This window comes from Lynx rufus, unplaced genomic scaffold (genome assembly GCF_022079265.1).
Source record: "Lynx rufus isolate CCGP_SWC_20201006 ecotype Redwood Valley unplaced genomic scaffold, mLynRuf1.p SCAF_5, whole genome shotgun sequence".
Taxonomy (NCBI): domain Eukaryota; kingdom Metazoa; phylum Chordata; class Mammalia; order Carnivora; family Felidae; genus Lynx; species Lynx rufus.
Window position 1 is genome coordinate 150085938 of NW_025814867.1, and position 15299 is coordinate 150101236.

Genomic DNA, 15299 nt, shown 5'->3' on the forward strand with positions numbered 1-15299 from the left:
AACAATCTTAAAGCTGGAGGGAACCGAGAAATTATCCAGTGCAGGGCATTACAAAGGGTAGTAACTAGCACCCTGATTTAGGCGATTCACATTATGTCATTTGCCCAGTGAGTGAGTGGCAAGGGTGACAACAGAACTTTTTTTTTTTTTAACATTTCCTCGTACATTCAGATCTTCCTCTACTTACGATGGAGCTACCTCTCAATAAACCCATTGTAAGTTGAAAATATAGTAGGGTGGGGGCGCCTGGGTGGCTCAGTCGGTTAAGTGTCCGACTCTAGATTTCAGCGCAGGTTGTGATCTCGAGGTCATGAGATTGAGATGCTCACTGAGCCTGGAGCCTGCTTGGGGTTCTCTCCCTCCCTCTCTCTCTCTGCCCCTCCCCTGCTCACACTCTCTCTCAAAATAAATAAACATTAAAAAAAAATCGTAGGTTGAAAATGCGTTTAATAAACATAAACATATCGAACATCAGAGCTTAGCGTAGCTTCACCTTAAATGTGTTCAGAACACTTACGCTAGCCCACAGTTGGACAAAATCATCTAATACAGAGCCTATTTTATAAGGAAGTGTTGGATATCTCTTTGTTTAAAGACTGTACTGAAAGTGAAAACCAGCCTGGTCCTATGGGTTGCAATTGTTGTTAAGTGTGTGGGTTGTTTATTCTGATAGCATGGCTGATTGGGAACTACAGCTTGCTGCTACCCAGCATCATGAGGGAAGATCAAACCAGATATCGCTAGCTCGGTGTTGACCTTAAAAATAAAATAAAAACTGCCAGTTGTTTTACTGGCAAAATTGGGCTTATTGAAGAATAAAAGAGAACTGCAGTTGGGGACAAACAAGTTGCGGCAAAGCCATAGGTGATTCCAGAGAATAAAGGAGAGGTACCCTCTCTTAAGGAGAAAATGGGTAGATTGGGAAGGCTGTTATAAACTAAAAAGTCCACTGGAGTAAATTGGGAGTTCAAAGTATAGTGTCTTGGCTGAGCTGTTTTGGGGGTGTAGGAGATAAGGTAAGGCTTTATTCTTTTCCCCACTCTCCCCCCATCCCCCATAGTAAAGTAGTACCAAGCAGCAAGGTCAAGTCCGGGTAGTGTCAAGACAGTCTCTTCCTGTTGGGCCTGCAATTGACAAGGAGTGGTAGGTAGGGCGGCAGAGCGCCCTCTGTCAAACCCCCTACTCCACTTTACCCAGGTTTCTGGTTATTAATTTTCACATCAGCAAAAGAGCAAAATTCGAAATTCCAAGTACAGTTTCTACTGAATGCGTATCATTTCCGCACCACGGTAAAGTCGTCAAATCCTAAGTAGAACTGGGGTCAGTGGGGGTGGGGGTTGGGTTACCATCTGTATTGGAATATTTAGTCTATAGTAAGCCTGGACTAATGTATACCAAATTGTTTATACGTTCTGGTGAAGAGATTGGGAGTAAATTTTGTGTCATATCTCCGTATGATTTGCATTTTACAAAGTTTAAAAACGCAATAGGTGGGAAGCGGGTGGGAGAAATGGGATAACTTTTTGTTTTTAGTTGAAAAAAAATTAGGGGCGCCTGGGTGGCTCAGTCGGTTGAGCATCAGACTTTGGCTGAGGTCAGGATCTCACAGCTTGTGAGCTTTGCCATCAGGCTCTGCGCTGACAGCTTGGAGCCTGGAGCCTGCTTCGTATTCTGTGTCTCCCTCTCTGTCCCTCCCCACTCAACGCTCTGTCTCTCCCTCAAATAAACATTAAACAATTTTTTGAAAAAATTTTGAAAAAATTAAGCGAAACAAAAACAAGTGTTGGAGACCTGACAGGTGCTTAAACTTACCCCAAATCAGCACAAAGACATAAAAGGAAAAACAAAAAGCAAAAAACCTAAATGGATATTAAAAACAAAACAAAACAAAACAAAACCGTTTCCATCCTCTCTTTACCTGCAATATGTAACAAACAACCCTATACTTCTTCATTTCTCTATCTTCCTCACTCAGCCCGGTGCCTGGCTCCAAGCCGACACCGAATAAATGTGCATGCGAGAAAGGACTCTTTTCATAAGGATGAAGGATGATAATTTCCAGGACAACTCCAGTATGCACAAAATCTACATTTCGTTAACAAGGTTTCAAATCACACGGACACAGGTGGGCATGGGATGGCTTTTTTGGCGCAATTCACGTCCAGCCAGCTCAGGCGCCTGGAGCGCACTTCTCCGGGCCCCGGCACACGTCACTATAGGCTTCGAATTCCAGACCCTCAGGTCTCCAGGTCCGGTTAATGCAGCGACCCGTTCGCGCCCGCCCGTCTCACGCATGCGCCCTACCCCTGCAGGGCCGGGCGCTGCGAGCCCAGTTCTTGGTTTAAACCAGCCTCAATTTACCTTCCCCACAGCTCTCCGTACCACAGCGCCCGAGGCGGAAGTGGGTGGGCGGGGCGGCCGCGCGCCCCGCCCCGGAAGTGGGTGGGCCCAGCAGGCCGTGCAGTCTTCCCGGCCGCCTCCCAGTCGGGTTGCGGCCGAGGCCGGTCCTGGCTTTGTAGCTCGCTCAAGATGGCGGCGCAGCCACCCAGCGGGATCCGCCTCAGCGCGGTGAGCAGCCGCGAGGGGTGGAGCGGGCCGTGTCCCAGGAGGGCGGGCAGGCGGGCAAGCGAGGGGGGGCAGGCAGTGGGCGGTGGCGACTTGTCGGCGCGGCGGTTGGGGCCGCGGCGGGGCCGGGGGAGGGGGCGGCCATCTCGCTCCCGTCCGCGGAGCCGCTCGGCGGCGGGCAGGGTCGGGCGGCGCGGGTCGGGCTGCGTTCCGTTTCCTCCGCGATAGGTTTCTGTTTTGCCTTCGCGGCTTCGGGGCGGGCCGGGGCCGCGGCCCCTCCTCCCGGCTCCCTCCTGGCTGCCTCGCAGCTGTCGTCCGAGGGCGAGGCCTCGGTGGTCGGGTCGCCCGCCCCTCGGACAGCGGGGCCCCTGACCCTTCCTGGCCTGCGGACCCGCGGGGCGCCCCGGAGCGGGGGGGGGGGGAGCGGCAGCGGCAGATCGCGGCCCGAAATGCCAGGCGGCATTGACCTCTAGGCAGTGGGATGGGGTGCAGCGAGCCGGAACGAGTCTTCCTGATTCGTTCACATTCCTGCCGCTTCCCTCCAGTTAAGCCCTCGGGCCCAAATCCCCAGGTCACTGGGCTCTCCCGTTTCCTGTAGCCTCTCGGTCGTGTCTGTTTCGGGGCGTTCTTGGAAATCCTCCAGTATTTCTCGTATCTAGTAGTCCTAAGTCGTAGGGAGCGGTCGCACACTAGAATTAACATTTCACCTCCTAAAATGTGGGCGTGGCTTCTCTGCCTGATTATCCTTAAAAAGTTGGTGTTGATATGCGAAAGTGTACCTCCTCTTTTGAGGTTGGTGACTCTTGCCAGAGAATGTCTACCTTAGTCTCGTTAAATTGAACAATCGGGTGGTAATACCATTGCTTTAAAAATGGTGCATTGCCCTGTGACTTTTGTAGATTTATCCAGATTCTTACCCACACCTGGTATTGTTGGACTTTAACAATTTTTCCTGTGTGACGAGTGTGAAATGTACGTGGGTTTACTTTACATTTCCTTGACTGTGAAGTTAAAAGTTATTAACATTTTACTCCTTAAAAAAATGGGACGCCTGTGTGGCTCAGTTGGTTAAGTGTCTGACTTCAGCTCAGGTCGATCTCCCAGTTTGTGAGTTACAGCCCCGCCTTGGGCTCTATTGACAGCTCAGAGCCTGGAGCCTGCTTCGGATTCTGGTCTCTCTCTGTCCCCTGCCCCCCCCGCACTCAAGCGCGCTGGGGTGTCTCTCTCTCTCTCTCAAAAATGAAGGAAACATTACAAAAAATAACCTATTCGTATCCTTTGTCCATTTTTCTGTTCTCTTTTAGAGAAATTTTTATTGATCTATAAGCATTCTTTACCCATACTGAATGAAGGTCCTTTGGTTACATAACTGGCTTATTGAATGAGATAGTATTTAGTAGTTTGAATATGGAGAAAACTTTATTCTTCTTACGTCTGGCTTTAAATATTACTTGCTAATGGTTCTTTTCCATGCCTGAGTGGATCTGGGCAGATAACACACTCCAATTAGCCTCAGGTATTGTAAAGTGTGACCTCATCTAATTTAAAATCTCTTATTCAGTTTAATGCCTGGCCCTTCCCCTTCCCAGATTGGGCCACATTCTGGACCAGAATCGTGTAGAGGGGAAAGGGAGTGAACTGGTTGGGTCCTATTTCTACACTTGGATTCTCTTTTCCTTCCCTGGCCCCTGCAATGTCTCAGGCTCTTCAAGATTGAGGTGATAAAGGGAGCAAAGACAAAGGTCAAAACAGGGTTAAGAGACCGGTAGTGTTGTTAGTTGGATGTCTGGGTGAAACAGCTGTCCCTGTGCTAAATCTTTCTTTTGTGGGTAATATGGGCTGTTTGGAACCCCATTGACAGAAGTCCCCCATCTGCAGCTTCTGGACCGTATCTCCACCCATCTTCTTGCTTTAGGACAGGAATTGGCAAACTACAGCTCATGGGCCAAATCCAGCCTGCCACCTGTTTTTGTGTGACCCACAAGCTAAGAATGATCCTTAAACAGTTGGAAAAAAATCAAAGAATATTTTGTGACATAGAAAAATTATGTGACATAGACATTTCAGTTTCCATAAAGTTTCATTGGAATATAGTCCTGCTCATTGTTTGCATATAGCTCTCAAATGTTTTCATTAGGGGAGTCTCGGAATTAATGAGTTTATGCATTTGTCAAAATCGTAGAACCTAAGGCACAGAGGTGAACCATAATTATGCAATTTTTTTTTTTTAATTTTGGAGGGTGAGAGATCTTAGAATGGACTGCAGAGTGACGAAAACACTTAAATTGTTGCTTTTTGCTTCCATATTTCTAAGTAAAAATGCTGGTACCATTTTGTTATTTTCCAGTAGTCTGCTATGGATTTAACTGACATGTGCACACTCTTCATCTCCTCCCATCCTTCCAATGCACGTATCTCTCTTTTTTGTTGAATTACTGTCTGATTTATCACTCTTACCACAATTCACAAGTGAGCCAAACAGAACTTATGATTGCATTTCCTTTGCTGTACAGCTTTTTGTTTTTCTGAAGTTAATAATTGTATTTTGTTTGCTTAGATTTGGTCTGTACTGATCACTCTTTCATCCAAACTTTCACAGACCTAGAAAATCTTTTCCAGATGTATTCAAGCACACCCAATATTTTGTCAGTTTTGTTGGCTCACTTGTGTTTTGGGGACTTCCCTTTATCATTTTTCTGGAAATTTCCTTCCCCTTTTTGTTGGGTCCCCATTCCACATATTCCTCTTTCAGGGTTTACTCCCTTGGCAGGGACAACAGGTCAGTGACTGAGAGCATGGGCCCTGGAGCCCACTTGCCTGGGTTCAAATCCTGACACCTGGATGTGTAACCTTGGCAAGTTACTTACTCTCTATGCCTGAGTTTCCAGTCTGAAGGATGGGCATAATTTATCCACTTCAAAGGGTGGTTTTAAACAGTAAAGGAGTAAATACGTATAAAAGGCCTGTGCATATAGTAAGTACTCTGTAAATACTTGCTATTTTTGTTCCTGGTAGTGGCGGAGCCCATCCATCCTTCCAAAAACAGGTATACCTTCTTGAAAGCAGAGTACACGAGAAGAAATTTTATGTCATTTCTTGGAAATACATTGCTTTCTCTTTACATATCATTTAGCTGGGTTTGTAATTCTAAGTTACAAATGATTCTCTTAGAATTTTAAAGGCATGCTTTATTGTGATAGAGTTCTGTGCATTGTATTGGGCACTCAGGCTAGAAACTCAAGTCCTTCATAATCAGGAAAGTGTTCTCATTTATTTGACAAATTTCATCCCTCTGGTTTTCTGTTCTCTGTTGTCTCTTGTTTTCCTTCTCACTGTTTTTTCTTTCTTTTCTGTGAGATTTTCTCCATTTGTTCTTTTACCTTTCTCTTACCATGTGTTTAATTATTATAAACACTATCTTACTCTCTGAATGTCTTTTTAAAGTCTCCCTGGACAAAGTATTTGCTGTTGCTGGGCATATTGATCATAGTATTTTTGTGAAGTTTTTGTTTTGTTTTGCTCACTGCATTGCCACTACCTTGTTCCTTTTTCTGCGTGTTTTTGATTTCTAATTTTACACATTCTCAAATGTCCGGAGGTGGTTAACCTGCTTACATTTCCAAGTGAGACACTAAAAGCTGACTGGAAGATGTTTGTACATGAGTAGAGCCCCTTTGGTGGGCTTCAGTGTTGGGTGACCAGGCAGGAAGGAATCGGTTATATTTTGTTGGGGGCACCCTATGTCAGTATTTGTAAGACCATAAAGAGTGGAAGTGTTAGAACATAAGTTTGTTAAAAATAACTTAAACATTTGTGATGAGCACTAGGCGTTCTCTGGAAGTGTTGAATCAACTATATTGCGCATCTGAAACTTATATTAATGCTGTACGTTAACTGGAATTTAAATAAAAGCTTGACAAAATATAAAATAAACATTATTAAAAGTTTTTAAAAAGTGGGAACAACAAAAATAAGATGCTATCCAGAAGGGCTTGACACAACTTGTCAAAGAACCAAATGGAGCTTTTAGACATTATTCTGTTTTCTAGAGAGGAATTTTGCATCTAGTCTCTTGCCATGGCATATATAATTCTGGTTGGTAGCTCATCTGAAAGCTCAGCTAGGGAAAGGAGGCGTGTCACATTGTTCAGTGTGCTGACTTGGTATTTATCTCTTTGTTTATTATTGTGGCAAAATACACTTCACATAAAATTTGCCATCCTAATCATTTTTAAGTGTACAAGTTAGTAGTGTTACATACATTCACATCGTGGGGCACCTGGGTGGCTCAGTCGGTTCAGCGTCCGACTTCGGCTCAGATCATGATCTCAGGGCTCGTCAGTTCCAGCCCCGCATCGGGCTTTCTGCTGTCAGCGCAGAGCCCGCTTTGGATCCTCAGTCTCCCTTTCTCTCTGCCCCTCCCCACCACATGCATGTGCAGGTGCGTATGCGCTCGCTCTCTCTCTCTCTGTCTCTCTCTCAAAAATAAACATTTAAAAAAAAATCTTCAGATACATTCACTTTGTTGTACAGTCTCCAGAACTCTTTTTATCTTGCAAAACTTAAACTCTGTACCCATTAAAAAATAATTCTCCGTTTCCCTTCCCATAGCCCCTAGCAACCACCATTCTACTATCTGTGAATTTGACTCCTGTAGGTATCTCATATAAGTATAGTCATGAATTATTTGCCTTTTTGTGACTGGTTTATTTCACTTAGCATAATGTCCTCAAGGTGGTTAGCTGTAGCATGTGTCAAGGTATCTTTTTGAGGCTGAAAAATATTCCCTTGTATGAATATACCACATTTTGTTTATCCATTCGTTGATGGATATTTATGTTGCTTCCACCTTTTGGCTGTTGTGAATAATGCTGCTATAAACACGGGTGTACAAATAATCTCTTCAAGATCCTGCTTTCATTTATTTTCAGTATATACCCAGCGGTGGAATTGCTGGATCATGACAATTCTATGTTTACTTTTATAATACGATCCTGGGGCACCTGGGTGGCTCAGTCAGTTGAGTGTCCAACTTCGGCTCAGGTCATGATCTCACGGTGCATGAGGTCGAGCCCCATGCACAACTTGTAAAAGAACCAAATGGAGCTTTTAGAAATTATTCTATTTTCTAGAGAGGAATTTTGCATCTAGTGCATCTGTGCTGACCGCTCAGAGCCTGGAGCTTGCTTTGCATTCTCTCTCTGTCTCCCTCTCTCTCTGTCCTTTCCCTGCTCATGCTCTGTCTCTCTCTCTCTCTCTCTCTCTGTCTCTCTCAAAAATAAATAAACATTAAAAAAAATTTTTTATAATACCGTCCTAATGAGTGTGAGGTGGTATCTCACGGTGCTTTTGATTTGTATTTCCCTAATGATTAGTGATGTTGAGCATCTTTTCTTGTATTTAGTGGCCATTTGTGTACCATCCATGGAGAAATATCCAGGTCCTTTGTCAACTATTTAGGATTTTAGTCCTTTTGGTGTTGATTTGTGTAGGAGTTCTTTATGTGTTCTGGATGTTAACCTTGTACCACATACTTGCAGATTTTTTCCCATTCCATAGATTTTTCATTTTGTTGGTTGTATCCTTTAATGTGCAGAAGTTTTAAATTCTGATACAGTACAATTGATTTTTTTGTTTCCTGTGCTTTTGGTGTCCTATCCAAGATCCAAATCCAGTGTCCTGAAACTCTTCCCCTGTGCTTTCTTCTAAGAATTTTATAGTTTTAACTCTTTATGTTAGATCTTTGATCCATTTTAATTCCCCCCCCCCGTATGATGTGAGGTAACGTGCAACTTGATTCTTTTGTGTGTAGATATCTAGCTTTCCCAGCACTGTTTATTGAAAAGACTGTCCCTTCCCCATTGAGTGGTCTTTACACGCTTGTGGAAGACCATTTGGCCATATATGTGAGGATTTTTTTTCTGGGCTGTCTGCTGACTTGCCTTTAACCCACCTATGTTCGTTGTCTCTGAGCTGCCATCATCACTTGCTCCAGAAAACAGACTGCCCGCTTTCTGCTGGGTTGCTTAGAGTAGTTGCAGGATGAAAGAAGGAACGGGGGTGGGGAGTGAGGGGAGTCTTTACTGTTTCTTATTCTCCATCTCTTTCTTTTTCTTCTATGTTTGTTTGAGAGAGAGAGAGAGGCCGTGCACAAGCAGGGGAGGGGCAGAGAGAGAGAATCCCAAGCAGGCTCCGCACTGTCAGCACAGAGCCAGCCCACAATTGGGCTCCAACCCACGAACCGTGAGATCATGACTTGAGCCAAAGTCAGACGGTTAACTGACTGAGCCACCCAGGCGCCCCAAACCTGTCTTGTTTTCATACAGCCTCTGGTACCTTTGACTTCAGAGCCACAAAAGTCTAATTCCTGAGGCTTTCTGGAGTTCTGCCAAGGTTCCTTCCTGGTCTGCTTCTTGTTTTGTTTCCCCTCTCCTATAGGTTTCAGACTTTGCTCTTTACAGGCTATTAAATCAGTTGTCGTTATCCAAACCACGGACTATTCTATGTACTATTATCCATCATTTCTCTGATTGTTTTTGTTCTTCTGGGTTTATTCCCTTTTTTCCTCCCTTCATTACAGAGCAATTTCAGTTGGGAGCCTAAGTGAACACTCTATGTGTTCAGGCTTCCAAAAAGTTTTATATATTTAACTGATTTTTTAAATTTGTGACTATTTGTTGATGCTAATTTTTTTTTTTCAACGTTTTTTATTTATTTTTTTTTGGGACAGAGAGAGACAGAGCATGAACGGGGGAGGGGCAGAGAGAGAGGGAGACACAGAATCGGAAACAGGCTCCAGGCTCCGAGCCATCAGCCCAGAGCCTGACGTGGGGCTCGAACTCATGGACCGCGAGATCGTGACCTGGCTGAAGTCGGACACTTAACCGACTGCGCCACCCAGGCGCCCCGATGCTAATTTTTTTTAACGTTTATTTATTTTTGAGAGAGAGACAGAGTGCGAGTGGGGGTAGGGCAGAGAGACAGGGAGACAGAATCCGAAGCAGGCTCTAGGCTCCGAGCTGTCAGCACAGAGCCCGACGAGGGGCTTGAACTCCCAAAACGCGAGATTATGACTTGTGCCAAAGACTGACACTTAAGGACTGAGCCACCCAGGCTCCCTGATTCTAAAAGTTATATTGATTCTTTAAAAAATCTGTGTGGTCTTCAGAGCATCTTGGTTTTTTGTGCGTGTTTCCTACTGTTTGGGGGTGGGGGTGATGTCTAGTACTAGCATATCTTGCCTGCTAACATTTTCTCCTGGTGGATTGTTCCCTTAAATGTTATTTTAGATTGTGTACTCAAAATATTCCCCTAAATAATGACGTAGGGAATCGTGTGCTGTCAGATTGAGGCTGTGTCTCCATAGTGGTTCTGTAGGTTATATAAATTGAAACACTTAACCCAAGCAAAGGCATGCCTCTTTTTACAGAACTTCGTGTTACACTTTTTTTTTTTTTAAGCATCCAGATCTAAACAGACAAGCTTCCCATTAAGCAGATTCGCACCCCTCTTCTGCTAATGGAGGGGAAGAGGAGTGGGGAGAGGGGCATTTACTTCCAAATCTATCTCTGAGTCACAATTAAAACCAAAACCTTTGTATTCCAGTCACTCATTGCATCCTCATTATCAAATCTTATTTTTAATTCCTTCCTTACTTGAGGCCATTAATGATTTTCCTCATTTTTATTTTTATATGAGCTCAGTTGTGTCGTTAAGGAACACTTAACTTTTTTTTAAAGAACTCACACAGTGCTTACTATGTTTCTGTTGGTCTCCTGAGCGTTTTACAAATATTAAGTTACTTAATATTCTTAACAGCCTGGTAAGCTGATATGATTGTCATCCTCATTATTATAGATGACAGAACTTGAGGCACAGAGGTTAAGCTTCTTGCCCAAGATCACACACCTAGTTAAGCATACTCTGTTCTACGTGTCAGCGCGCGTGTGCGTGAGCGTGTGTGTGTGTGTGTGTGTGTGTGTGTGTGTGTGTGTGTGCGCGCGTCTATCTATTACTGCTTTGGCTGCCCCAGGGTGTTTTTCCCCCCCTCCTAGCTAATGACATGTTCTCAACATAGAGTTGAGAATTAAGAATAGGTGAGGGGCGCCTGGCTGGCTCAGTTGGTTACGCATCTGACTCTACATTTCGGCTCAGGTCACCGTATCATAGTTTGAGCTTCGCGTTGGGCTGTGTGCTGACAGTGCAGAGCCTGCTTGGGATTCTCTCTCTCCCTATCTCTCCTTCCCTTCCCCCACCTGCATATTTGCTGTCTCTCTCCCTCTCTCTTAAAATAAATAAATAAACATTAAAAAAAATTTTTTAAAGAATAGCTGAAAATAATTGCTTATGTTTAGAGATCCAGAAAGCCACTGTTTGCTATTCATTATTTCTTACTGAAATAATGCCGCCTTTGCTTTGCTCTCCTGGGATTCTTGCTCAAGAACGATGTGTGCTGTGTCAGTTTGGAACTGATGTGTAGGCTGAAGACATTACATGAAAATTGACATTACCACTATCACATTCTGTTCATACATCTAAAATTCAAAATGTAGCATTTCTAACTCCAGACTTCACGTCTAACAGAATGTATAAAATAGAGCAAAGATAAATGCTCTAAGGGATTTTGGTGGTTAATTAATCCTCTCCTTTGGTAGTGGTTTCACACTCTAAAGCCCTGCCCCTTTATAAAATTAGAACAGGTGGGGACCGTACCATTCTTCTGTAACTGGTAGCCTGGTAATTGCTCAGGGGGAGGGGCTGGGATGTGAAGAGCCTCCTGATGGCTGGTCCTGGCACGGTCCTCAGGTAGATTAATTTGAGAAAAGGTCTCTTGTGCAGGGTGAAGATCTGGAAATTGATTTTTATTAAAAACTCGTTGTAATGTATGCTGTAGAAAGTCTGAGTTACTTGCATTCCACATTACATGAATGTGTGCCCTGCTCCCGTCTGAAGACTGCTCTTCTACAGAATTTCATTTCTCACGTGTGTACTTCAGGCTGATGGTGAATGAATGCTTGGGGATTGTTTAAAGTCTAGTGCAGATAGAGGAAAAGTCGACCTCTTTCTGACACCTTGTGGCGGCAGCTGAACACTGCAAACACAGCTGGTTTGATGTGTAATCTCATCCCATTTCCAGAGCTCTTCATCTTAAAGTGTCCACTCTCTTTTTTTCCTTTAAATGTGAGCTGATCTGTTTAAAAGGAACATAAAATACCCATTGCGTGGAAATTGTCTGCATATTGAAATTTTCCAGCCTCGGCCTTTCAAAGCCGCTTGTACATTTTTATACATTTGATATCTGTCTTTCTAAGGAATTTTGGAGAATCCTCTGTAGCATGAGGTTGATTGGTGTAGTCTTCTATACTGTATTACTGTGAATAAAATCAGACCTAAAATCCTTGGAAATCAGTAACGTTTGTTTCACTTGAACTTCTTTTGACATTCTGTAAAAATGGTTGATAAATGTATATTACTCCACTCCTGCAGTTTTAACTGTAATGAACTTGGAGTAAATAATAAGGTATCAAATATTGATTTTCCAAAAGACCACTAGAAAAGCCTGTTGATTAATATGTGAAGTTTATTTTAAAAAATTTTTTTATTACATTTATTTATTTTTGAGAGACAGAGTGAGACAGAGCACAAGTGAGGTAGGGGCAGAGAGAGAAGGAAACACAGAATCCAAAGCAGGCTCCAGGCTCTGAGCAAGCGTTCAGCGCAGAGCTGGATGCAGGGCTCGAACCCACGAACCGTGGGATCATGACCTGAGCCGAAGTCAGACACTTAACCGACTGAGCCACCCAGGTGCCCCTGTGAAGTTAAGTTTATTAAGCCTAACGCACTCAGGAGAAAACACCCCATTGGCAAGATCTTAGTTGTGTTTTCACAGTAATTTTGAGGTAAGTCTTGTAAGGGGGTAACTTTCTGATTGGGCAGTTTATGATATCATAGCTTTGGAATGGTGGACCCGAGGAGGCAAGAGTTTTGAGGCAAGTCTTGATGAGTGAACTATTCAGTAGTTTCACACAGCCTTCCAAGAATCTTATTTCTCGGTTACATCTTCACGTATATCCTGAAGCAAGCAGCTATAAGTTTTATTTGGTCCCAGAATTGTTTAATACAGGGACAGAAAATTATATTGGTTTCTGTCTCAAAAGTAAGACTTGAATTAATTTACATGAATCATTGGTTTGTTTCAGCTTTGCCCGAAGTTTTTACATACAAATTCTACTAGTCACACTTGGCCATTCAGTGCAGTTGCTGAATTAATAGGTATGTAAAATTGACATTTCATGTATAATCTGTTGCTTGTAAGTGAAGTTTTAAAAAGCTTTTCATTGCAAAATAATATGCAAATGTGCTGTTTAATAAAACAGATGGATCTTGAATGATAACCATTGGTAAAGGTTATCTAGTATAACAGCTATTCAGATCGATGTCAAATTAATTGTTCCTCAACTTTCCCTGTATTAGTATTAAAATATTTTGCCAAATGCATAAAACATGTTGAAAGTAGTATAATTATGATTATAAAAGAAATTGATCTATTGCAAAAATGGGAATTGTGGTTTTTAATCGTTGGAAGTATGTGTAACAATGGATTTTTCTGATGTTAGCAAGTAGGGGGATTAATGTTACATTTGATTTGTGATAATTTATTGTTTCCTCCAATAGAATGATTGGGTATAGAATTGTATTTTAATAGTGTTTTAATGAGCAGGAGAAAAGAGGCACGACTGGGATCACATTTGCATGATGGGTCATGATTTTTTCCTCTGGAAGATTCATGCAGGAGAGTGTTTTTCCTGAAGTGGCTGATTAAAAAGATTATTTTATTTTAATTGTAGGCTCCCTTATGGAAGGATAGTTTGAGAACCATTATTTGTGTTTAGTCCTAAAGATTTCAAAATACCTCAGAAAGTAATTTTAGTCAGGGATATTCCGGTGGAACTTAGTTTGAAAGCTGATGTTATTACTGCTTCTGTTGACATTTTTTTTTTCACCTTTCTTTCCTTTTCTTTTTCTTTCTTTCTTTTTCTTCTTTCTTTCTTTCTTTCTTTCTTTCTTTCTTTCTTTCTTTCTTTCTTTCTTTCTTTCTTTCATATTCCTTCCTCCTTCCCTATTCTGAGACAAACAAGAGTGTTTGCTAAACAAGAGTGTTAAGTGAGGATCTGTACAGAGATCATAGAAATATAAAAGCCACCAGAAACTTTGGTTAGAATGAGAGGGCCACAATTTGAACAACGGTGTAGAAGGTAAACCTTCATCTGTGTGTCCAGTTTACCAGAAAACATCACTGCTTTCTAATTTATTCAGTAACTTGTGGCATTCCCTCCGCCTCAACGTGTAGTGCTACTCAGCTCTCAGTTTCTCACTCGATAGCCGGGCTGGTTCTTGGGACAGAAGAAGACCTCCCTGTCTTGATCATCGATTTGGCGCGGTGATTCTTCTCGTTTGTACTTTTTCAGTACAGTCGGTACCAATCTTTGTTCTCTGTGTAACAAATGGAGGGCTTTGGAGAGAGTTAACTCTGTATTGATCGGTGAATGAATCACGTACAACAAGGTACGGTTTAGGGTCGTGTTTTCAAGTCTTAGGAGTTCCCTAAGCATTGCGGTTTTTAAAAATTTTGAAAAATAGATTGCCTGTTAAAGGCTTTTACTGAACTGATTGTTCTTTCAAAATGCAAAGTTAGAGTTTCTCAAAACTTTTGTTTCTCAGACAATGCTTACGATCCCGATGTGAACGCTAAACAGATATGGATTGACAAAACGGTGATAAATGACCATATATGCTTGACATTCACTGATAATGGGAATGGTATGACTTCAGATAAATTACACAAAATGCTAAGGTATGTCAGAATGTCACATTTCTTGAAAACCTTGCTTTTACCCAGGGGTTTCCGGTGTCATACTTAATCGCCTGTAGTTTTTGTTTTTTAAACACATGTGGTACCCACAGTGCCCTGTGTGCTCTCAAGTCTTCCCATCATCTTCTGCTGATTATTAGACAAGCCCTACCATCCTCCCCCTCCCCCACCACGTCTGACTTACCTAAAGTTCCACCATTCCTTTAGAGTGGTAACACTGATGGCAGTTATTTACAGTCTAGCGTTAATTAGTTTTAGCCAGTATTGCCAGTAAAATGCCACTTTTGGTGGGGAGTAATTTTAAAGGGATTCAGAGTGTAAGGAAGCAAGATAAAATAGTCATAAAGCCTTGGGCTCTAGGGTCGTAGAATAGGATGTCAGTATGCAGCCAAATGTGCCTGAAAGGGAAACTGAGGTACGTAGTCCAGGTATAGAGTAGAGAATTGTGGCAGCCAAGCCCTTTCCGCTGTCTCTCAAATACATGTTGCGTTGCCAGAAACTCCACTTGGCGCCATTAGTAATCATACCACAGTGGGCTTGCTCAGATTCAGAAAATCGTTCACATTTAGACATATCTAAAATACCGTGGGGTGAAATCTCAAGGGTCCCAGGAGCCCACCTGAGAATTCAGCCGTTGGGACAGGGTGTGCCAGGCAAGGAGCTCCTCCTGGTTCAGCATGTGTCACCCTTATGCCCTGCAGCGTGGGTTTAGTTTTCTTCTTTTCAAAGATGGGGAAACACCTCAAAATGCAACTAGAAAGGCTGAGTCTAACATTTACACCCAGGTTTTTTACTTGATGTTACAGGTTTTGAATTAAGAAAATGAAGATTATACGTACTTATTTTAAAAATCCTTTTTGTT

The 15299-nt window shown here is 42.7% G+C and overlaps 1 protein-coding gene across 4 annotated transcripts in view; it reads left to right on the top strand.

The window, feature by feature from the left end:
• Positions 1 to 2483: 2483 nt before the first annotated feature.
• The window catches only part of MORC3 (MORC family CW-type zinc finger 3), a 42021-nt gene continuing 29205 nt past the window's right edge, over positions 2484 to 15299 (top strand). For all 4 annotated transcript variants that reach the window (XM_047098665.1, XM_047098666.1, XM_047098667.1 and 1 more), the window contains exons 1-3: positions 2484 to 2568; positions 12765 to 12837; positions 14287 to 14419. In XM_047098665.1, the coding sequence (XP_046954621.1) occupies positions 2530 to 2568; positions 12765 to 12837; positions 14287 to 14419 (245 nt within the window). In that variant the 5' untranslated portion in view covers positions 2484 to 2529. The remainder of the gene's footprint in view (positions 2569 to 12764; positions 12838 to 14286; positions 14420 to 15299) is intronic.